Here is a 25,042-nt window from a genome sequence, read left to right as displayed (position 1 = left end):
CAGACTCTTGACAGATGATTCAGCAAGCGGGAAGGTCGGTGACATGCAAGTACAATGGGACGGCTCTGTTTTGAACTGATCATCGTAGTAACAGTGACATCCCGGAGGCAAAGTACAGGAAACTTAAAGAGGCATTTGTCCCCTCATGCAACCCTGAAGGGGATTATTGGTCATGACAGATGCTTAGAGTGGACAAGAAAGTTGGCTGATGTGAGAAAGAAGACAAGAAGTGAAGCAACTCTGCAGCAAACTCACAGTGTCATTAGAGCTGACAGAGTGAGAAGAGCAGTGAAAGTGAGGGAGACAGAGGGCGAGACAGAGGTTGGGGGGGGGGGGGTGGATTAGAGAGGGATGACTGAGAGGAAGAGTTGAGCAGAGGCAAAAAAGGAAAATAAACAGAATGAGCCCGATCTCACATGGGATTGTGTGGAAATCAGCTTGGAAACATGTTTTCCAAAGATGTTTCTTGCTCTTGAATTCCCTATTGTGCTGCATTATAATGACATTTTAGGATAAAATAACTAATCCAACACCAAAGTCACACAATGCATCTGAAGCTCCACCAGGCTGCAGAATCTATATGATATGCAATCAAATCAAATCAAATCTGGCATGAACCGTCCTGCTTGGAGATACTCACCTCAACGACCTGGAGAGACGATCCAAGCGCATCAGAAGAACTTCACCAGCCCGTTTACTTGACAATCACAGATATGTCACCCATCTCCTCCCCACCTGCTTTACTCTCGATCTTCTCGCTCTACACTGCAGAGATCGGCCGCTTTTGGCACTGAGAGCCAAACACGGCTACTGAATCCTGCAAAAAAAAATTTTAAATAATTTAAAAAATAATAATAATTTCTTTAAATAAATAAATAAAATTCCCACAGGACGCGCGCGGTGAGGGTGCGCTCCGCGCGCCTGGCTTTACTCTGATAGATAGAAAGACAGAAAGGTGGAAGAGGAGGAAAGGAGGAGGAGAAGGGAAAGGAGGAGGAGGAGTAGGAGGAGGACGGTGCACCACTTAACTGGAGTTTGTAATCCGCTGGTTCCATCGGGGGACGCAGAGAGAGCGCGCGGTATCCAGGGACCAGCCGCCTCTGCACGCAGTCTGTCAGCGCCATCTGCTGGTCGCTACAGTGAAGTGTCACTCCGTGCTGATGCGCTGAAAGGCGCAGGATCAGTTTCAGGTTTGTGTGGACACAATTTCGCGCAGTTGATTCGTGTGAACCTACGAGTGCATAGATTTTTCTATCCATCCCAAAGTTGGAATATAGATCAGCTCCATAAGTATTTGGACAGAGACTATTTTTTGTTTGTTTGTGTGTGTTTTTTTTTTATTTTGCTTCAGTTCATCATCACAATTACAGCAGAACTGTATAGCAGCACAGAGGGTAAGAAGTACACAGAGTATCAAAAGTGAAAGTAAAAAGCAATTTGCAAATATAAATACACAAATGTAAACACCAGAAATACTGCTCGCTACTGGGTCACTGGCTACTCTTCCTCTCCTTCCTGTCCTCTGTCTTCCTGTTACTCTTCCTCCCCCTGAGTGAGGAGTTGTACAGTTTGATGGCCTGAGGGACAAAGGAGTTTTTCAGTCTGTTGGTCCTGCACTTGAGAAGGAGCAGTCTGTGGCTCCTCTGGTTGCTGATGACGGTGTGTAGAGGGTGACTGGCATCGTCCATAACGTCAGTTTTGTTCAGTGTTCTCTTGTTCAGTGTTTTGATCAGACCTGCCAGGTCTGATCAAAACAGGTCTGAAACCAACACAGTAACATAGAGACCAAGGGGATCACATAGTCCATGGGCCAGGCAGGTTTTCAGTGTCACTTAACAACACTTAGTTACACAGAGATAAAAATTTAAAAATGCTCAGATCATATTGAAAAATACACCACATTATTTGTCTGATCATAATGATTCCAAAAAGGTATAGTTTGGACTATCTGTGACTGAATTCTATGGAGTTATGGGGTATAAACAGCAAAAATGGTGACAAAGGTCAGTTTCAGTTCGGGCAGGGATCAAATGTTCAAGTTGCTCAATTTCTGGTAAAAAGTGATGCAAATTATTGATTGAGTTAATAGGGTTTCAAAAAGAAACAGTTTTCACCATGTGTCATGCTTAGTTATCATGTTACAGGGTAACATATGTCACATGTCATAGAATCCAATGTACATCCACCTTATTTGACCTTTTCTTTAGAGACCAATCATTCAACACAGTCAAAACTATTCCCTTTATTAATCATTTTATTTCAACCAACAATTTGTGTAATTTTCAAATTGGAACAACTTTAACTTTTGACCCCTGTACAAACTGAAATTGACCTTTGTCACCATTCTTGCTGTTTTTACTCCATAACTACATAACATTCAGCCATAGATAGTCCAAATTATACCTTTTTGGAATTGTTCTGATCAGACAAATAATGTGGTATATTTTTCAACATGATCATGAACATGACCAATTCTGTTCAATCTTCACAATAAATTTCACATTGTCAAATTAACACTTCAGCAAGTGCATTCAGTCCCATTTCAAATGTTGTTCAATCAATTCTATGAGAGGGTTACATCAACATAAAGTTAATTTAGACAATGATTTAACACTATGAGAGAGTTGATTTAAACTTTTTTTTTATTCAACCATGCACTGGCTGCTGTGTTAATTTTGTAGTTAACACATCAAAATTTGAGGATCCTGTAGCCAACCATATCAACCAATTTGCAGATTAGATTAGATTAGATTAGACAGAACTTTATTGATCCCTTGGGAACACTCCCTCAGGAAAATTGAGGTTCCAGCAGCATTGTATAGCAGCACACAGGGCAAGAAGCACACAAAGTATTGAAAGTGAAAGTAAAAAAAAAAAGTATGAAGCAGATTTCATCAGCAGTGCAAATATTACAAAATAAAATGTTGACATAAATAAAAATAGCATCGCTGTGTCTAAATTAAAGGATAAGTTCACTTTTTCCATGCAACAGTAACAGCAGATTGATTGATTGAATTTATTTAGTAAAACAATGTACAAATGTGTAATTGCACATTAAAATACATGGACAGTACAAGAAAGTGAAAAACACTTGTTTCCATTGTGGTCCCGTTAAAGTAAAATAACATAATAGGACAAAGTAACAAAGGTAATCTAAATTAAAAATTGTGACAAATTACATAAAATAAAAATCAGAGAAATAACAATGATACTAGAAATAATTATTAAAAAAAATAAATGATATTGAGCAGAGCTTGTTCAAAACCACTGCTCAGAACATCTTTGGGTGACATCACAGACTGTTCAGCATGATGACAATCTGTGGTGGAAACGGCCCTGTGAGCAGCACCCCTACATACGCCCCTGCTTTAGTGCAGTGTCATTCAAAATTAGGAATGCGTTTGGAAACCTTTGGGTAAAACAGATTTGTTTTGTTTTAATATTATAACATTAACATAAAGTCAGAAAAATGTCTATGTAAAAGCCACTTAAAAATACACTCCGTGTAAATAAATTATATGTCGTTCATTTATTCAGCATTATACATTACACACGTCCTGTGTAGTGTGTGTTTCATCAGCTCCAGGTGACTGTGCTTCGCCGGGGCGCGTTCGAGCTGTCTGCGGGCGGACCACGCCCCGGCCCCGGCGTGCTGAGCGCCAGGCTAGCCGGTAGCCTCGCACAAAGCCGCTACATCCGGGCGTTCTGTTCAGTTTACAAGCCCTGCAAAGATGGCGGCGCCAGGGAGGAGTGCATTATTATCCTTCACTTCAACCGGACCCAAGACGTCGCTGGAGAACTCCAACCCGGAGGAAGACGATGGGCAGAATTTGTGGTAAGCGAAAAGCGGTAAAAGTCGTGTTATAGGGAGCAGAGTTTCCGTACGGAGAAGTTTTATTGGATGGGTTGACAGCTAGCTCGCTAATATGGCTAACTAGCATCAGTACCAGCCTGACTGGGCAGTGATAGCAGGATGTGTAGTGACACAGCAGCCCTCATTATTTATTGCAGCTCGATGTTTATGAATGATTTTTTTTTTTAAGTGTCTGCTGGTCGTTTGGTAAAAGAGCTGTTCTGTCCGCAGGTCGACCATCCTCAGTGAAGTGTCAACACATTCAAGATCAAAGCTACCATCCGGGAAGAATGTCCTGATTATGGGTGGGTATCCGCCCGCTGGGCTGGCTAGCATCCTTAGCTTAAAGGTAGCAGGTGCTGCTAATGATTAGGCTTTAATAGGTCCACAACTCGGCTAAGTCAGTGCGAGTATTGGTGCTTTTGTTTTCGAGCGTGGAAGCTGATGCTGGTAGTGGGGGAGAGACAGGTGCATTTTCGGAGCGCACCTCATACAAGTGCAAGTCATTGTAGCACTGAGTGATGCTACTAGCGGCTAGGAGGAGATGATGCTGTCATCAGGCCATCTGCAGCAGTGTGCATCCGCGTGGTGCTCGGTCCTTGTGGACACACCGTGAAGATCCATGCATGAGATTATCTCCTCCCTACTGCAGCTATTTAGCCACGTGGCTACTGATTCATGCTGGTGTGTCTTAGCCATCACTTAAAACTTGCTGATTTTAAAGTGTTATTAGGATTCTAATGTTGCCTTTGTGCACCACCACAGTGGAGATGAAATAAAATACAAATTTCAGCTTTAAATCAAGAACTTTAACAAAAATATTGTGTTATCCATTCAAGAATGATCAACATTTGTCAGGTCAGGGAATGGCTTTATTAATATTTATAAATCACAAACTTCATTAATGCCAATCAATAGGAAATACAAATGTATTAGGTGGATGACAGGATCATTTAATAGGGTTCAGTTAATATGGTTTTAAAAAGGAATAGTTTGCACCATGTGTCATTAAATTATGTCGCGTCATTGAATCCAATGGATGTCGACATTGTTTGATCTTTACTTTGCAGACCGAGCATTCAACACAGACAAAACTATTCCATTTATTAATCTTATTAGCTCAACCAATAACTTGTACCACTTTTTACCAACATTGGAGTAACTTTAACTTTTGACCCCTTTATAAACTGAAATTGACCTTTGTCACCATTCTTGCTGTTTTTACCCCATAACTTCATAACATTAAGTCATAGATAGTCCAAGCTATACCTTTTTGGAATATTTATGATCAGACAAATAATTTGGTATAGTTTTCAATATGATTGGAGCGTCTTTTAATTTTGACCCCTACCTGGCTGCCTATTGAAAATTTAAGTGGCCAATCAGTTTTTTCAAAGAGTAATCTTGAAGGAGTATTTGTGCTGAATTTGGTGCTTCTATCACCATTTGCAGGATTGTTTCAGTTATCTGCTGCACTTGCACCACCACTTGTTATCAATAAGTGTCTGTGTGATAACAGGTTTCTTCTGTTTCATACTTTATTGGCTGGTTAACACCTTTTTCTTTATGTGTCAATGATTATCCTTATAAAATGTAGTTTGCAGTTCGAAACTGAACGGGATCTACTCATCGCACCAAATTGCATAATCACAGAAAATGCCACTTTTTATTCTGGTAAACAGAATTGTGTGTTACTTTTATGTTTAGGTGAAGTTGGCTCAGGGAAGACCACCTTGGTTGCAAAGCTACAGGGAGTGGACGAATACATGAAAGGACGTGGTCTGGAATACCTCTACTTCAGTGTTCATGATGATGACATTGATGGTAACTAGAGATGGCTTTCACTAGACCAATGTCTAAAGGGTTGTTTTGTTGTTGTTTTTTGGGGGGGGGAGGTAGAGAAATATAATAGTGGAAGCTTCATCATTTTTTTAACCATGTAATTTTTTTTCTTAAGCTTTGCTTTGTGTGTTTTTTTTTTTTTTTTTTTTTAGACCATACTAGGTGTAATGCCTGGGTGTTAGACGGTGACCTTTACCACAAAGGTCTACAGGGAGTAGCTGTACCAGTGGATGCGATTGGCAACACATTGCTGCTGATAACAGTTGATATGTCCCGGCCATGGAACGCCTTGGACTCGCTCCAGAAGTGGGCCGCTGTTGCTAGAGAGCACATTGACAAGCTCCGGGTCACCCCTGAAATACTGCGGGAGCTCGAGCACAGACGTGAGTCATACAGAGAACAGACAGACTAGTAAAGTAGAAAAGCTTTCCACTGTAGTTGCATTGAGGAAATATTGTCAGATGTATGAAAACTGTATTTAAATGAAAGGCATCAGCGAGCTGCACACTGAAATCTCTCCGGGTGCTCCGGCTTCCTCCCACATCCAAAGACACACAGGTTAGGTGGATTGGAAGCTTTAAATTGGCTGTAGGTGTGCGTGCGGGTGTGAATGTATTTGTCTATATGTGGCCATGCGACAGACTGGTGTCCTGTCCAGGATGTACCCCGCCTCGCACTCTAGGTCTGCTGGGATAGACTCCAGCCCCCTGCAACCCTTAATTGGACTAAGGGGTTGTAGATGAGTGTGTAAATTTATTAAGAATACAAAAAAAAAAGTCACATCTGCTTAGGTACATATGGTTTATTATTATAGGTTTTTGTTATTATTCACACCCTTTGCTCAGTACTTTGTTGACACACCTTTGGCAGCAATTACAGCCTCAGGTCTTCTTGAGTACAGTACCCTCTAAAAGTATTTCAACACTTGGTGTTTCACACATTTTAATTTGTTTATGCCATTTCAAATACAAAAAATAAAATTTAGTAAAATGATCTTCCTTAAACTCACAGTGAAAGCAAATCTCTACAACTTGATATAAATTAATTAAAAATATAAAACCCAAGATGAGGAGTAGCGTAAGTAATGGAACACTTTGGTATAATACCTGTAAATGATCAGTTTCATTGCCAGTTTTCTTCAGACAAGTCAGGAGATGGATACCTGAATATTTCCAAGTCACTGAATACGTCTTGGACTTTATTTACATCAGTTATGAAGAAACAGTATGGCACTCTATGGTAAATCAACAGTTCTCAATAACTGACTGTGCAAGAAGAGTGAGGAAAGACACCAAGAAGAAGTTTTAGTCTTCTCTGGCTGATTGGAGAAATTGTGCACAATATTTTCCATTTTGTGTGCACAGTTATACAGCTTCATGATGAAGAGGTACAGAGGAGGATTTTCTTTCACCAAGACATCGAATCCAGGCTTGCATTTCAGATGTACCTTCTGGAAAATTGTAGATGAACTTTCAGGTTTTCTTTTTAAGAAGGTGACGTTATATATAATATCAATCAATCAACAGCGTTATTAATCCCACAAGGGGCAATTTCATTTGAGCAGTTCGTTTAAGAAAAAATAAAATAATATATAACAACAATAAAACTAATAATAAAAAACAAATAAAACAGACTTAAGAAGTTAAAATGAATAGCAAGAATAAATAAATAAAAACATGGCAGACCTACGGAGCATTTAAAAGTCAAATTGCCAAAGGTATAAACAACTTTAAAAACCAATATAAACAATTCTCAGCTGTAAACCATAGCTGCTTATAATATGTAATAAACTTCAATGAGCAACAGCAACTTGAGTGCACATTTTGTACTGCAATTTGTCAATATTTGATTGCTGTTGTGTGTATGTGTAGTTGTAAAGCAGTTTCAAGAATACACAGAACCTGGCAGCGGGGAGGACGGTGCCCCACAGAGGCGGAGTGAAGAGGAGGAGGGTGTGCTGCTGCCGTTGGGGGACAACACACTCACACACAACCTGGGCATACCAGTGGTGGTGGTCTGTACAAAGGTACTCACACTCACTGCTGCCTCACCTGTGGAAGCATATTTTACTTTTTGTGTTAAAGTTCTCATCCATGCATTCTGCAAATTCCATTCACCTAATCTGTGATATTTGCCAGTTGCAAAAGTAGTGCATAATAATTTGAACACAAATGATTTTCAAACTTTTTTTTTTTTTCTTTCCAAGAACAGGCTTTCTTTCATAGCAGCACAGTGCTGATTTGTTGCTTTCCTTACACATGTACCTGTATCTAACACCTACTTCTCTGTCCACAGTGTGACGCCATCAGCACACTGGAGAAGGAGCACGACTACAGAGACGAACATCTGGATTTTATCCAGTCTCACATCAGACATTTCTGCCTGCAGTGTATCCTTCACTGAAATGGCATTGATTCTTAGATGTTTGAGTTTTCACAAATTGGCAAAAAGTGCTTCATGTTTACATCTAGTTATTATAAAGTACCTTATTTCTGTGTTCTGCAGAGCGAAAAATCACAACTAATTTTTTTGCTGCAAAAGTATTTATTTTGGAGGGATAAATGGTAAATGGACTGATTTATATAGCGCTTTTCCAACTGCATCAGACGCTCAAAGCGCTTTACAAAAATGCCTCACGTTCACCCTGATGTGAGGGTGCTGCCATATAAGGCGCTCACTATACATCGGGAGCAACTAGGGGATTAAGGACCTTGCCCAAGGGCACTTACTGAATTTCCGGTCAGGTTGGTATTTGAACCAAGGATCCTCTGGTATCAAGCCCAACGCTTAACCACTAGACCATCACCTCCCCTATGGTCTAGGGATATGAGTGCAAATGTAGAGTTTTTCTCTGTGAGGTTATTGCTTTGTTTGATTGGACTCTGAGGAGTGAGTGGGGTGAGCTTTGACTCTGGAAAAATGTAGTAGACCAGCCATTCCAGTTCGAATTACAAATCGGAAAGACAGACAGTATCCATAAAGCCCGATGTCGCCGAGCTGACGTCACAGCAATGTGGCGGCACACAAAGTGAGTGGTAAACAGAATAACATTTTTGTTAATTTTTACTTTTATGTAGTGTTGATGGTGGGTTTATACAGTAAACGTATATGACAGGTCCTGACTTCAGTTGAGGATCCAGGTGTATGGCAGTTGTAAACTGGTGACAATCCCCCTCCCAAGATGGAGAAAGTAAATATCACAGACAGGAACTCGATGTCCGATGCACTGGAATGCTTTTAGATCAGACATCTGAAATGCGGACTCGGAATTAATGACTTCCAATGTGCAATCAAACTCAGGATATGCAGACAGCGCGGAAGATGGAAATGCATGCGCACAAGTTCATACTGCCTTCAATTAATTGTTGCGTTCTGTATTGTAAACCTTTTGGTAGAATGGCCTAAGCAATAGGTCATCCCTCTGAGTCTGGTCTGCTTGAGGTTTCTTCCTCAATATCATCAAAGGGAGTTTTTCCTTACCACGGTCGCCTGTCCTTGCTCTAGGGATTGGTAAGGTTAGACCTTACTTGTGTGAAGCGCCTTGAGGGAGAAAGTTGGAACTTGGGATTTCAGAGTTGAAATTAGAACTACAATTTTAAGTAAGCTATGGAAAAATGTTAGTTTCTCCAAACTAAAAATGTCCAAAAGGATTACATCTTGAACTTTGGTTTCTAAGTGCTATAAAGTGCTTAAATTAAAATTCTTAGTTGCAGAAACCAAAACACTAGGTACATGGAGTTGGTGTTCCTGGTGATTAGTCCGATTCAAGTGAGTGGTAAAATTTGCACTTTTGGAAGGAAAAATCCATCCTTTCCATAATTGTAATGATAAAGAAACTGAATGTGTCATGATCTTCACTGGACAAAGACTTGGCAGTTTTGTGTTTTTATGATTATTTTTACATTTATATTATTAGCCAGGATACATGCATTGTTGGCAGTGATCCTACACAAGCATGGTAGCTTCTCACTATGTTTGTATTGTCCTCCTGTCATAAAAATCTGATTTGTGTAGATCTGGTGTTTTTATTTTTTTGCTCCAATTTTAAAAAGGTGTTGGAAAATATCCTTCACAGCTGTATCAGATGGAGCTTCTTTGGTTTACACATCGGTGAAGGAGATGAAGAATCTGGATGTACTTTATAAATATCTGGTCCACAGACTTTATGGTTTCCCTTTCCACTGCCCTGCACAAGTTGTGGAAAGAGACGCTGTCTTCATGTAAGTTCACTTTAGCATGTACACAAATGTGGACACTGGTGTTGGACTATTTGTGGGGCTGGGTGATAAAATGAGTAGAAATAAACATGATCATGACTGCCACAGTTTTTTTTGTTGTTTGTTTGGTTTGTTTTTTTGTTTTTTTTTTGCTTTTATATCAACATGTATGACCATTTCCTACTGCAAAGTGTTGTTTGAGCTATTGATCCACGGGGAAGAAAGCTATGGGAATGGAGCGAGCAAAAATAATAATAATAAAAAAAAAAACTGGTGATGGGCAAGAAAAGCAGCTGTAAAGGTGAACTTGTATCATCGCTAAAGCTGAGGAAATTGTTGAAAAAAGGTTATCTAACTGAGGGTTATAGTTGTGCATATAGTTGTAACAGGATAAAACAAAAACAGACATGGAGGCTCCAGTTGTTGAATGGACCAGTGCAGTGTCTGTAGGAAGTTTGTATGACTATAGAAAATTGGGAACTAAAAAGTCCAATTTAAAAAAAAAAAAAAAAAAAAAAAAAAAAACACCAGATCAATGTGTGCATAATAATGCCAAATACCACCACCAGATGGAATGTTAGTGTTGTGAAATGTCATCAGCTGAATGCAGCACTTTCAAATGACACCAGCTTTAATATAAATAATAAAAATTATAACAATGAATATACCTGTAAAGTATTTAGCACAGTGCTTTAATTATCCCTCAAAATATTTTATTTTACAAATTGTATCAACATTTTTGAATGGTTTATCTATTAAAGAGTAAAACCGGAAGGAAATCAATTGTAAGGCCTGAAAGAAGTTTCTGTAGGAATTATTTTAGCCATAAAGTCAAGTGAAAGACACTGGACTCATCGAGAGGATTCAGTACTGCTATAACAGACTGATGCAGAAGGTGGCAGCAGTGCAGCAATAAGGATATCGGCTGCCATTAAATGGCATAGAAGAAGAAAGGGTGCGCTGAGAGGAACGTGTTTCATGTCAAAATCAAGCCATAAAATCTATATTTATAGTTTTAACTTGGCGTTTGTTTTATGATGAAATAAACAGAACATAACAAATTTTGATGGTAATCCTTATACAAACGGAGGTTTTGCAGGACACAGACGCCACAGAGGGCACCGTCTTGGAAGTACTAATGCTACAGTATCAAAATAAAGGTTTTGAAAATTAATCCCCAAAATTTTCATAATAAAGGGTGCACATCATCGTGCCATGCGCAAGCCATATTGAAAGCTGAGGCCAATCTGACAAACAGAAAGATATGCGAAGCCACATGCACACACACACAGATGTTTCTTGCTTTTATAGATAGATTGGTAAAGGTTACATGACTGGAGAACACCTCTCACAGAACAAGAAAGAGAATCAGAATCATGCCCTGCCCGACCATTCATACCGAAAACCACAGACATGCACTGCTACTACTAACAATACTGCTAATAATAATAATGACCCTTTAGTTTCTTAGGTTTCAGCCATTATCAGACACTTTACAAACTGTCAGCATTACTATAATTCTATTTTGTGATTTTTAAATACCAAAAAATCTGTCAATACTGATTATTTATTTATTTATGATTTTTTTTTCTTATTTTTTAGATGCCCTATTGCCCAGCCCCAACTGTGTATTTTAGATGACATTTATGTGTAACTGCCTCTGTTTTACTAGTCCATCAGGTGGGACAATGAGAGAAAATCGGCATCCTTCACGAGAACTTCCAGACAGTTAAAGCAGAAGACGGCTTGAGGATGTAATAGTTAAACCGCCAGTCAGAAAGGTGTGCTATGATCATATTATTTTGCATGAATAACTTTGTCCCAAAACAATCATGAGTTTGATCAAATCTCATGATATACTGCACCTGTAAAGGAGAGTTGCGTGTGACCTTTTGTGGTTTATTGTTTTTTTGTTGTTGTCATCAGATTGTACATGAAAAAGAGATTCAGGCTGAAGATGATCAAGTATTTCTGGTCAAACTGCAGGTCAGGAAAAAAAAAGCTTGTTTATGCCAAATGGCTTCTTGTTTACTCAAACCTCTGTTCAGGGAAATAGAATGAACATTTGTACTCTAATTTGCAGTCGTTGCTCGCCAAACAGCCCGCTGTGACAACGGGCCGGCCAGTGGTGAGCAGTAACTCTTACACCTTTGCCTTAATGAAATTAAAGACATCTCCACATGTGTTTAAAATTTAAAAGGAACAACTTCTGTCACTAATAGGACACCACCACCAGAGCCCCGAGCAATTCTCCCAGAACGAGTAATCGCTCTGCCGCGGCCAATGTAGCCAATTCAGTGCCACAATCTGGTAAGCTATGTATGATTGGTGCACATGATTACTCTATCGCTGCTCGACAATTCCTAAATGCATGCATGAGTATCTTAACTGCAGTTCCTGTACGCTGCAGGTCAGACCAGTGAGGGGGTGTTGGCCAACTTCTTTAACAGTCTGCTGACGAAGAAGGCAGGGACGGGAGGACCTGGAACGCCAGGTGGAGGTAACAACACTCCAGGAACCGTACGCAAGTCAGGTGAGATCGTAGACATGACGTGATAGACGTGAATTGATTTGTTTGAAAGGGCTTTTGTTGTGTCATTCCTCATTTGCTCCTCATCTCTCTGCTTTTATGGTTTTCAGCTCCCAACTTTCATATTCACTTATCGTTTACTCCGCTTGTCTCGTTATCTAGCACATGGTAAAGAGAATCATAAAGTCTGAGTGCATGTTCCAAACACACAGCTATCATCTTATGCCTGTTGTGTGACCATGTCTCTACATTCTTGACTACGATCATATTCTTATTCTGTGAAATCTCACTGTGTGTGTGCACTAGTCAGAGGATGCTGGCCACGCTAAGGTGTGTGTGTGTGAGACATATTCCTCATTTGTTATTGCTTGTCTGCCAGAAACATCCCTTTGTCCTCTTGACCCCTATCCCCCAGCCTCCAACTTTATCATGTATCTTATGAAGAACAAACTTTGGCTCATGCCTCCTGTATCACCCATTTGCTTCTTGTCAGCACTCACGACCTGGACTGCTAATTTATTTGAACTACTATTAGCAACTTAGACCTGAAGGTGTGGTTTAAAAGATGATCCCATGGATTGGGCTACTTTTGTTTTACTCGTTAATGTCATCAGAAATGCAGGAATTGATGCCTACATATACGGTGCATCCCGAAAGTATTCACAGCACTTCACTTTTTCCACATTTTATGTTACAGCCTCATTCCAATATGGAGTAAATTAATTTTTCCCTCAAAATTCTACTCACAACACCCTATCATGACACATAAAAAAAGCTTTTTTGAAATTGTTGCAAATTTATTAAAAATAACAAACTAAGAAATCACACGTACATAAGTATTCACAACCTTTGCTCAATATGTTGATGCACCTTTGGCTTCTTCTTGAATATGATGCCACAAGCTTGGTGCACCTATCTTTGGGCAGTTTTTATCCATTCCTCTTTGCAGCACCTCTCAAGCTTCATCAGGTTGGATGGGGAGCGTTGGTGCACAGCCATTTCAGATCTCTACAGACATGTTCAATCGGGTTCAGGTCTGGGCTCTGACTGGGCCACTCAAGGACATTCACAGAGTTGTCCTGAAGTCACTCCTTTGATATCTTGGCTGTGTGCTTTGGGTCATTGTGCTGCTGAAAGATAAACCTTCACCCCAGTCTGAGGTCAAGAGCGCTCTGGAGCAGGTTTTCATCCAGGATGGCTCTGTACACTGCTGCATTCATCTTTCCCTCAATCCTGACTAGTCTCCCAGTTCCTGCTGCTGAAAAACATCCTCACAGCATGATGCTGCCACCACCATGCTTCACTGTAGGGATGGTGTCTGGTTTCCCCCAAACATGATGCCTGGCATTCACGCCAGAGAGTTCAGTCTTTGTCTCATCAGACCAGAAAAGTTTGTTTCTCATGGTCTGCGAGTCCTTCAGGTGCCTTTTGGCAAACTCCAGGTGGTCTGCCATGTGCCTTTTACTAAGGAGTGGCTTCTGTCTGGCCACTCTACTGTACAGGCCTGATTGGTGGATTGCTGCAGAGATGGTGGTTCTCCTCTCACCACAGAGGAATGCTGGAGCTCTGACAGAGCGACAATCAGGTTTTTGGTCACCTCCCTGACTAAGGCCCTTCTCCCCCGATCGCTCAGTTTAGACAGGCGTCCAGCTCTAGGAAGAGTCCGGTGGATCTGAACACCTTCCATTTATAGATGATGGAGGCCACTGGGCTCATTGGGACCTTCAAAGCAGCAGAAATCTTTTTGTACGCTTGCCCAGATTTGTGCCTTGAGACGATCCTGTCTCAGAGGTCCACAGACAATTCTGCAGAGGCTGTGAATACTTACGTGCATGTGTATTTTATTTATTTTTTGTTTTTAATAAATTTGCAAAAATTTCAAAAACCTTCACATTTTTTTTTTGTAGGGTATCGTGTGTAGAATTTTGTGGAAAAAATGAATTTACTTCATTTGGGAGTCATTATATGCATTATTGGGAAAACCAAAAACCATGTGGGGATCAAGCCAGAGATCTCTGGACTTTTTCCCCACTTAAGAGGAAGAAAAACAGCATTCCAAACCTAACCAAAAATTATTCTTTTGACTGTTGTGTGCCTGTCCCCCATCTGCTCTCTGTCATACAAGCTTTTATCAATTTATTTTTGCATGTTTCATTCATTGCATTTCACCCAACATCTCTCACAAATTTGGTGCATGGTTCAGATTAAGGCTGGCGAGTTATGGTTCAGTGTTTTTGAACACACGGGCAATGTGAACATTTTGTATCGGAAATGGATCGAGAAATTTATTTTTCATTTGGAACCACAATTTAAACTTTGGATAGTCCCTTAAATTTTTAAAAACAAAAATTCAAATTAAATTGGTTTTGCTTGAAGAATGTGGAACATGCACACCCAGACCATCACTTAAAATAAAATCCACATATTTAGCTCCTTACAAATCACATTAAACTTTTAATGCATTAAATCGTTGATCATCTGCTCCAAATTGGGAGTTAAACTTTTGTTTTCCAGAAGCAATAATGGGGCGGTATGGTTGTGTGTTCAAACCATGTGCTCAATCACATCTGCAGAAAACAGTCTTCGCATGCTGTTTTTTCAGTCATAAACTGTCGCCATCTGGAATGCATATCCATGAAAATGAGAGCAGGCCTTTAATTCTTGTTGGTAGCACCAGTTGTAAATTTAGGATTATTATTATTAATTTCCATGTGAATTGTACTTTGTGAAACAGTGCCCCCACGTGCCCTTAAACTCTGTTAAAGAACATAAATGTGACGTCGGGGCTTGGAGTTTATGCATTCTGTTACAGCCTCTAATAGTGAGTGTTTTGGTTTTCTGATAAAGAATATAGCTATATATATGTAAAAAAAAAAAAAAAGTTTAAACTGGAGGACACTTGCAGAGCAGATGCCTCTGCAAAGGTCCAACAGTTCCAATTATCCACCCTTCATTGTTAGCAAGGGCACTGTTGGTGACATTAGAAAAATATTCATTAAATATAAAGACAGTTTCCTACATTTGGCTTAAAAAAAAAAATTAACATTTCCTTGTTTCAAGGCCTCCCTCTTCAGCATAATTCACTGCTTTTAAAGTACTCTGCTACTAACACAGGCATTACCTGCTTTTCAGAAATGACAAATACTGCAATAAAAGTACACCATGAGTCACTCTTATGTCCTTATTTTTACACTACAGTTTTTACCACAATGTTAATATTCCATACTTCACCCAGCCCTAGTTGTAACCATGTGCGACTGCTTTTTTTCTTTCTTGAAATGTCTCAACCACTTGTGGCCATGATGGATTATTATTTATTGCACTGGCAACTTTTTATTTTTTCTGCATGATTGTCTGATTACATGATTGTCCCTCTGTGAAGGAGTTTTCTGATGTATAATATTTGTGTGCACTGGATGCAGGGTCGAAACTGGGCCTGAGCGATGTGCAGGCAGAACTGGACCGCATATCCAGCCGGGAGACTGACTCAGACTTGTCCAACGCCAACGAGGCCGCTGACGGCCAGGACACATGAAGATCACTGCACGTCACCTGCGCTCCTCTCTCTCACTCCCTCTCCACCTCCATCGTCCTTCCTACCTCCACTCTCACCTCTCCCTGTCTCCATCACAGCGGTGCAAAGAGAAAGAGGGAAGTAGGGAAACAGAAGGGGTGGACACTTTTTTTTTTTTTTTTAATCCCATCGTTTTCGCTCACTCTCCTGAACAACTTGTTCTCCTTCCTGGCTGTTCCACTGAGGATGAGTGTTTGTCATTGTTGCCAACCAGACTGTGTGTTACATGAGAATAAATGGGCATGAGAGACCAGTGGACAAGGAGAAACATGAGCCGGGATCAAAAAGACTGACTAAAAGTGTGCACAAACTGGAAATGTGTTTAAAAATGAGAGAGGTAGGAAAGAGGCGATGTCATTTCCATCCATTTGGGGTGGTACAGTTACTGTTTTTAACTGCAGGATTTGCTGAAGGGCACGTGTTGAAGAAACTGCACATAGGGTACTGGAAGGATTGTTGAATACATGTGAGGGCAAGTCGTGCTTGGCCAGTAATTTGGACGGATGAAGAGTTCCAAAACAAAAATATGACTGATTTAAAACTCTACTCTTGTTTTCTAAGATGAAGGGACGTGTGTGTGTATGTATGATAGAGTGAGTGAGGTGGTTGGAGGTTAATCAGTTAAGTTACTTCAAACTAGACCTGTATGTTGAAACTTGTTTGCACTTTCAACAAAAGGGAAGGACAGCTGTTAAGTTTAAGAACCTCTTAAAACAGTGCATAAGGAATTCCCGCATTTTGACAGCCATTTCGAAGACACTGCAGGATCTGAACCCTGACCGAGACTACACTACAGAATGTCACAGCCATGCATTAGCTCCCCTCTATGGTAAAACTGTTCAAACTTGTAGATAACTGACAGGGCACTATAAAAAGGGAATGTGACCGCGTGGGAGGGTAGCTGAGCTTTAATTGTACAAACATAAGCGTTAGTGAAATTCCATAGTTGGTGTGGGGAGGGGATGTGCAGGGGGTCAGACCTTAAGGTTATGTCAAGGTTGTACAGTCATTGTCTTGCTGATTGGTCCTGTTATTTCAGAGCTCTGTGTTGGCGTTTGTATAATCAGATCTGTTAATCAGTCTAATAAAAGGTGTATTTATTCGGATTCATCCTCTTGGCATTTCTTTTTTTTGATGCAAAAGAAAAGGAAAAAGTTGGATTACTTGGTTTGGGAATGTTACAGGAGAGTAAAATGCCTGACAGAATTTATGCCAGTGGTGTAAGTAGTACACAGTAGTACAGTTATTTTAATAATATCCAGATCAGGTCTAATTAAAACTGCTCTGCTTCATTTGTGAGATCGGATGGGGATCAGATGCACACAACAGCACCATTGTTGCCCACCTCTGACCAGATGATATCACTAGGGCCCGGTCACACGGCACACAACGATCGCTGAACGAAGGAATAAAAAGTCACAATCGTCGACAAAAAATGAGCCAAACTTCTCCCATCACTGAAAAGCCTGCGAGTCCAGCACGCAGAAAAAAAACAAAACTAAAACTAACAAAACAAAAACAAGCGAACAGGGTGATTCTTAGATTATGGGCACTTATGTCCTTTGATCATATTGTATGAAAAACAGAAAAAAGGGGAAATTTCACACTTTTATAGTTATCTTTACAATGAAAGTGTGTTAAGAACTTTGTTCGAGTAGTCTATGATGACTTTTTCACCTTTTTTCAGCATCATTATATGCAAATATTGCCGTTTTGTGCTTGTCCCACACCAGACATTTGATCTTCAATAATAAAAATGAATGGTAAAGAAACGTTTTTTTCTAATGTTTTAAAATATCTCTGAATAAAATGTCAGTAAAATAATCAAAACATAATTGGGGTATTCAATGTCATACAACTGTTGTGGTTTTTTTAAACAAAATGTCCCACACTATTGCCGTAATTTCCACCACAACACTGTAATGTCCCTTTAAACAGTTTGTATGAAAGATTGTTTGGGTAGTTTCTATGGAGATAAACAGTGACATCAGAGCACATGTATATAGCGCCAAATCACAACAAACAGTTGCCCCAAGGCGCTTTATATTGTAAGGCAATGGTGTGGTGGAAATTACATTTACAAGGCCAATAGTGTCCGTAGTTAAAGAATCACCCAACAGCGACCTTGACGCTTTAAACAAAATCAAAACAAAACATTAATTATGACGTGACTTGACAGCAGGTATCAGACCGAGTGCCAGCCTGTGATCATTTCTGCAGCCAACGTGCGCTCTCCACAGCACCTGCAGGTGCAAGAGTTGTCTTGACAACAGGTCTGTCTTCACAAAAACTGTGCGCACACGCACATTCCAGTCGTGCGTGTGCGCACAGACGGCATGCAAACGTGCGCACAGCCTCTCCAGCCAAAGACAGCATACGAACGTGTAAATAGAGTAGTTGATAAAACGTTCTTGCCACTATTGTTTCTGTATGACGTTGCTTTTCGTCCACATAGACGAGTCACGTTCATCTTGTCAGATCTTTAGTTATTGATCCGTTCTGATATCATCAATGTTCGTGCAAGACTTCGGACTGGGAGGTTGAACGACAGTAAACGGAATGCTGACTGTACAGGAACTACGCAAACGATGAGGAACCGTCAAGACAAAGCAAAATGGAAATACGGATGAATTGAAGTTGTCGTTGGGGTTCGTTCACGTTTTCAACAGTTTTGAAAATTCTGATGAAGCGGCAACTACAGGAACGAAGCTGGACGACGTTAAACAGTGTCAACGTAAGTCCAGATTCTTGTTTCGTTTTGGCTTCGGTGTCCTTTGATAGTGCCGTGTGGCCGGGGCTTAACACACAATTTAGATAAGGGACAGTCGTGAGAGAACAGTGAGGTAGCGTTCCATTTATAACTACCAAACTGACAAATTCACATAAATCTCAGTGTTGGTTTAATACTTTGCTATTTCACATAATTGCCAACCACATCCACCTATAATAACGAGGAATCTGAGATTTCTGACGGCCGCCGATCTGGATCACCTCCGAAATTCAGTGGAGTCTTCTATGCCCTAATAAATAACAGCTTTACCTCAATGAATGGAACATTCCATCTTTCACTGTGTGAAATAATCGTACCATTGAACTAATAAACATTAATTATTTGTATCATATCTGTGGTGCAAATTTGGTGAGAATCCGTGAAGTACAAAGTGAAATCTTGATCCAGAATCCGGATCTGGATTGCCTCCAAAATTCAGTGGCGTCTTCCATGGGCTAATATCTATCTGTGGCGAAAATGTCGTCAAAATCCGTGCAGTAGTTTTGATGTAATCCTGCTAACAGAGACAAATATACGTATAAACGCCAATGATTTTATCATGTCCTTGGCGGACATAATTAGCTCCGGCTATGAGAAGCCCATGTGGTGAAATTGAGATGCTGGTCCATCTTTCTGTCTTTCTGGATTCAGATCTCATCCCCAGTTCAGTGGATTTCCTTCATATTTGCTATGATGTTTTTTCCAACTTTTCACCAACATCTCTTCAGTTGGTCAGTTTCCGTCATATCTGTCACAGTGTTGTCACCTGTTGCTGTAGTTATGTTATAAATGAGGCATTTTGAAAGTGAGTACACTACTAATTTGTGACCAGACATTCAATTTTCCTACTGGAAATCTTGATGTGAAGATTTACTGCCCCCTGATGTTTGTAAGATGGCTGTGACATAGAGCAGCCCTTCCTGGTTGTTTGACATGTTAAACTCAGCCCAGTCTCACACTTTCTTCTGTGCCAATCACAAAAATGGGATGCGTTTTGTGACATGTTTTTTAAATTTACTACTTATAATCCTCACCCAAACCATAACTTGCCCAGACCCCCATCACCCTGCGTTTCTTGCCCCCGTCACGAAAGCGATATGACTATGACGAAATGAGGTGGGCTTCATAGATAATTGGCAAAGATTCTGGGGAAACCTGGTCTTGTTAGAGAGACGGCATCCATCCCACTTTGGATGGAGCAGCTCTCATTTCTAGAAATCTGGCCAATTTTCTTAAATCCTCCAAACCGTGACTATCCAGGGTTGGGACCAGGAAGCAGAGTTGTAGTCTTACACACCTCTCTGCAGCTTCGCTCCCCCTGCTATCCCCTCATTACCCCATCCCCGTAGAGACGGTGCCCTGCTCCCAGACCACCAATAACCAGCAAAAATCTATTTAAGCATAAAAATTCAAAAAGAAAAAATAAGTATAGCACCTTCAACTGCACCACAGACATAAAACAGTTAAATGTGGTCTATTAAACATTAGGTCTCTCTCTTCTAAGTCCCTGTTGGTAAATGATATAATAATTGATCAACATATTGATTTATTCTGCCTTACAGAACCTGGTTACAGCAGGATGAATATGTTAGTTTAAATGAGTCAACACCCCCGAGTCACACTAACTGTCAGAATGCTTGTAGCGCGGGCCGGGGCGGAGGATTAGCAGCAATCTTCCATTCCAGCTTATTAATTAATCAAAACCCAGACAGAGCTTTAATTCATTTGAAAGCTTGACTCTTAGTCTTGTCCATCCAATTGGAAGTCCCAAAAACCAGTTTTATTTGTTATTATCTATCGTCCACCTGGTCGTTACTGTGAGTTTTCTCTGTGAATTTTCAGACCTTTTGTCTGACTTAGTGCTTAGCTCAGATAAGATAATTATAGTGGGCGATTTTAACATCCAACAGATGCTGAGAATGACAGCCTCAACACTGCATTTAATCTATTATTAGACTCTATTGGCTTTGCTCAAAAAGTAAATGAGTCCACCCACCACTTAATCATATCTTAGATCTTGTTCTGACTTATGGTATAGAAATAGAAGACTTAACAGTATTCCCTGAAAACTCCCTTCTGTCTGATCATTTCTTAATAACATTTACATTTACTCTGATGGACTGCCCAGCAGTGGGAATAAGATTCATTAACACTAGAAGTCTTTCAGAAAGCACTGTAACTAGGTTTAAGGATATGATTCCTTCTTTATGTTCTCTAATGCCATATACCAACACAGTGCAGAGTAGCTACCTAAACTCTGTAAGTGAGATAGAGTATCTCGTCAATAGTTTTACATCCTCATTGAAGACAACTTTGGATGCTGTAGCTCCTCTGAAAAGAGAGCTTTAAATCAGAAGTGCCTGACTCCGTGGTATAACTCACAAACTCGTAGCTTAAAGCAGATAACCCGTAAGTTGGAGAGGAAATGGCGTCTCACTAATTTAGAAGATCTTCACTTAGCCTGGAAAAAGAGTCTGTTTGCCCTATAAAAAGCCCTCCGTAAAGCTAGGACATCTTTCTACTCATCACTAAGTGAAGAAAATAAGAACAACCCCAGGTTTCTTTTCAGCACTGTAGCCAGGCTGACAAAGAGTCAGAGCTCTATTGAGCTGAGTATTCCATTAACTTTAACTAGTAATGACTTCATGACTTTCTTTGCTAACAAAATTTTAACTATTAGAGAAAAAAATTACTCATAACCATCCCAAAGACGTATCGTTATCTTTGGCTGCTTTCAGTGATGCCGGTATTTGGTTAGACTCTTTCTCTCCGATTGTTCTGTCTGAGTTATTTTCATTAGTTACTTCATCCAAAACCATCAACATGTTTATTAGACCCCATTCCTACCAGGCTGCTCAAGGAAGCCCTACCATTATTTAATGCTTCGATCTTAAATATGATCAATCTATCTTTGTTAGTTGGCTATGTACCACAGGCTTTTAAGGTGGCAGTAATTAAACCATTACTTAAAAGCCATCACTTGACCCAGCTATCTTAGCTAATTATAGGCCAATCTCCAACCTTCCTTTTCTCTCAAAATTCTTGAAAGGGTAGTTGTAAAACAGCTAACTGATCATCTGCAGAGGAATGGTCTATTTGAAGAGTTTCAGTCAGGTTTTAGAATTCATCATAGTACAGAAACAGCATTAGTGAAGGTTACAAATGATCTTCTTATGGCCTCGGACAGTGGACTCATCTCTGTGCTTGTTCTGTTAGACCTCAGTGCTGCTTTTGATACTGTTGACCATAAAATTTATTACAGAGATTAGAGCATGCCATAGGTATTAAAGGCACTGCGCTGCGGTGGTTTGAATCATATTTGTCTAATAGATTACAATTTGTTCATGTAAATGGGGAATCTTCTTCACAGACTAAAGTTAATTATGGAGTTCCACAAGGTTCTGTGCTAGGACCAATTTTATTCACTTTATACATGCTTCCCTTAGGCAGTATTATTAGACGGTATTGCTTAAATTTTCATTGTTACGCAGATGATACCCAGCTTTATCTATCCATGAAGCCAGAGGACACACACCAATTAGCTAAACTGCAGGATTGTCTTACAGACATAAAGACATGGATGACCTCTAATTTCCTGCTTTTAAACTCAGATAAAACTGAAGTTATTGTACTTGGCCCCACAAATCTTAGAAACATGGTGTCTAACCAGATCCTTACTCTGGATGGCATTACCCTGACCTCTAGTAATACTGTGAGAAATCTTGGAGTCATTTTTGATCAGGATATGTCATTCAAAGCGCATATTAAACAAATATGTAGGACTGCTTTTTTGCATTTACGCAATATCTCTAAAATCAGAAAGGTCTTGTCTCAGAGTGATGCTGAAAAACTAATTCATGCATTTATTTCCTCTAGGCTGGACTATGTAATTCATTATTATCAGGTTGTCCTAAAAGTTCCCTAAAAAGCCTTCAGTTAATTCAAATGCTGCAGCTAGAGTACTGACGGGGACTAGAAGGAGAGAGCATATCTCACCCATATTGGCCTCTCTTCATTGGCTTCCTGTTAATTCTAGAATAGAATTTAAAATTCTTCTTCTTACTTATAAGGTTTTGAATAATCAGGTCCCATCTTATCTTAGGGACCTCGTAGTACCATATCACCCCAATAGAGCGCTTCGCTCTCAGACTGCAGGCTTACTTGTAGTTCCTAGGGTTTGTAAGAGTAGTGGGAGGCAGAGCCTTCAGCTTTCAGGCTCCTCTCCTCTCCTGTGGAACCAGCTCCCAATTCAGATCAGGGAGACAGACACCCTCTCTACTTTTAAGATTAGGCTTAAAACTTTCCTTTTTGCTAAAGCTTATAGTTAGGGCTGGATCAGGTGACCCTGAACCATCCCTTAGTTATGCTGCTATAGACGTAGACTGCTGGGGGGTTCCCATGATGCACTGTTTCTTTCTCTTTCTGCTCTGTATGCACCACTCTGCATTTAATCATTAGTGATCGATCTCTGCTCCCCTCCACAGCATGTCTTTTTCCTGGTTCTCTCCCTCAGCCCCAACCAGTCCCAGCAGAAGACTGCCCCTCCCTGAGCCTGGTTCTGCTGGAGGTTTCTTCCTGTTAAAAGGGAGTTTTTCCTTCCCACTGTAGCCAAGTGCTTGCTCACAGGGGGTCGTTTGACCGTTGGGGTTTTACATAATTATTGTATGGCCTTGCCTTACAATATAAAGCGCCTTGGGGTAACTGTTTGTTGTGATTTGGTGCTATATAAAAAAATTGATTGATTGATTGATTGATATCACAAACCCGTAGATTAATTGACTTTTTGTAATGCCATCATGAACTGCCGTGAGTCTGGGTTGTCTAAAATGATTTGAACAAAAAGGCAAAGTAAACGTAAGGTATAACCAAATAAATAAATTGTAGAATGTATTTTAGTTAAAAATATGATCTTGGTGTATATATTATAATTATCCGAGTATCACAATGTTACACACACACATTTTACAGTCTTTAAATATGATTTACTGAGAGTTCCAAAGTTGCAAAAGCCGGTGTAGCTGCCGTCTTCCACGTGATGAACGGCTGCCTATAAATCATAATGTTTCAAACCTTATTTAAGACTATTTGTACCTTTAAACAAACAAAAGGCCACTTTATGCAGCTTAATTACAGAGAGGTGAAGGTCTAGTGGATAGGCAGTGGCCTTGAGACCAGAGGATTCTTGGTTCAAACCCCCATCTTCCTGGATGCTCCAAGATATCGGTGTGAATGTGAAGCATTACTGTAAAGTGCTTTGAGCTTCTGATATAGATGGAAAGCGCGATATAAACACAGTCCATTAGTCACTTTTGTGGACTTTCCTGTGTTCATTTGCAGTTTGTTTTTGGTGCTCGTCAGCTTAGATTTTCTCGTTAAATTGCATCACACAAGATTTCCTTTCTATGTCAGTTGGGGGGGGGGGGGGTGTTTCCATTTGCAAGCCTATTTCCTTATTACTTCATTCAAATTAATTGAACTATTCTAACTATTTGCTTTTAGTCCTTTGACATATTTAGATGAATATCAGACGAGGATTTATTGAAATAAAGTTTTTAAAAAATTATCAGACCACCCATACTGCTAATCATAGTAACAGTTTCCATTGGTCCACTTTGAAGTAGTGCACAGACTTCTTTCCAGCAATGGGTGATCAATTGTGTCAAGTCAAAGAGTATGTGCTGGACCCGAGCTTCGCCACAGACACACCAATTTCAATTTCAGTTCAGTTTCAATTTATTTCATTTATATAGTTTCAGATCACATCAAAATTGCCTCAAGGCGCTTTACGCAAGTAAGGTCTAACCTTACTAACCCCAGAGCAGCAGTGGTAAGGAAAAACTCTCTCTGAGGAAGAAACCTTAAGCACACCAGACTCAAAGGGGTGACCCTCTGCTTGGGCCATGTTACAGACACAAATTACAAAACAATTCACAAAATGAACATATAGGAAATGTTGCCGGTGCACAGGACAGGAGGGTTCCCAGAACAGACACCACACCCATCTCTGGATGGAAACAGAAAAAAAAAACAATCAGGCATCAGAAAGACAAACAATACAGTATAATTTGCCACCATTAAGAAACAAGAAAAAAAAATACTAAGGTGATCACCGCCTGACTGGAAAATCACTAAGGGACCTTGGGCAAGGCCTTTTATCCCCTATTGCTCCCGTTGTGTAGTGAGCGCCTTGTATGGCAGCACCCTGACATCGGGGTGGATGTGAGGCATAACTGTAAAGCGCTTTGAGTGTCTGATG

General features: G+C 40.1%; 2 protein-coding genes across 2 annotated transcripts in view; one reads left to right on the top strand and one right to left on the bottom strand.

Annotated features, from left to right (window-relative positions):
- The window catches only part of cpne4b (copine IVb), an 80,495-nt gene extending 79,679 nt beyond the window's left edge, over positions 1-816 (bottom strand). Inside the window, exon 1 of the mRNA XM_034160776.1 lies at positions 641-816. The gene's annotated coding sequence lies outside the window, so the exon portion shown is untranslated. The remainder of the gene's footprint in view (positions 1-640) is intronic.
- Positions 817-3,584: 2,768 nt separating this feature from the next.
- Positions 3,585-17,126, top strand: dync1li1 (dynein, cytoplasmic 1, light intermediate chain 1). The gene is given in 15 exon segments (XM_034160867.1): positions 3,585-3,835; positions 4,085-4,158; positions 5,561-5,677; positions 5,848-6,078; positions 7,567-7,721; positions 7,991-8,084; positions 9,780-9,915; positions 11,531-11,540; positions 11,593-11,653; positions 11,656-11,693; positions 11,839-11,898; positions 11,996-12,040; positions 12,135-12,222; positions 12,323-12,445; positions 15,865-17,126. Coding segments are annotated over 15 exon segments (1,449 nt in total). The 5' UTR covers positions 3,585-3,731; the 3' UTR covers positions 15,978-17,126.
- Positions 17,127-25,042: the final 7,916 nt, after the last annotated feature.

This window comes from Thalassophryne amazonica, chromosome 20 (assembly GCF_902500255.1).
Source record: "Thalassophryne amazonica chromosome 20, fThaAma1.1, whole genome shotgun sequence".
NCBI lineage: Eukaryota > Metazoa > Chordata > Actinopteri > Batrachoidiformes > Batrachoididae > Thalassophryne > Thalassophryne amazonica.
Note: the sequence above shows the minus strand (reverse complement) of the source record. Positions and strands in the feature narration are given on the sequence as shown.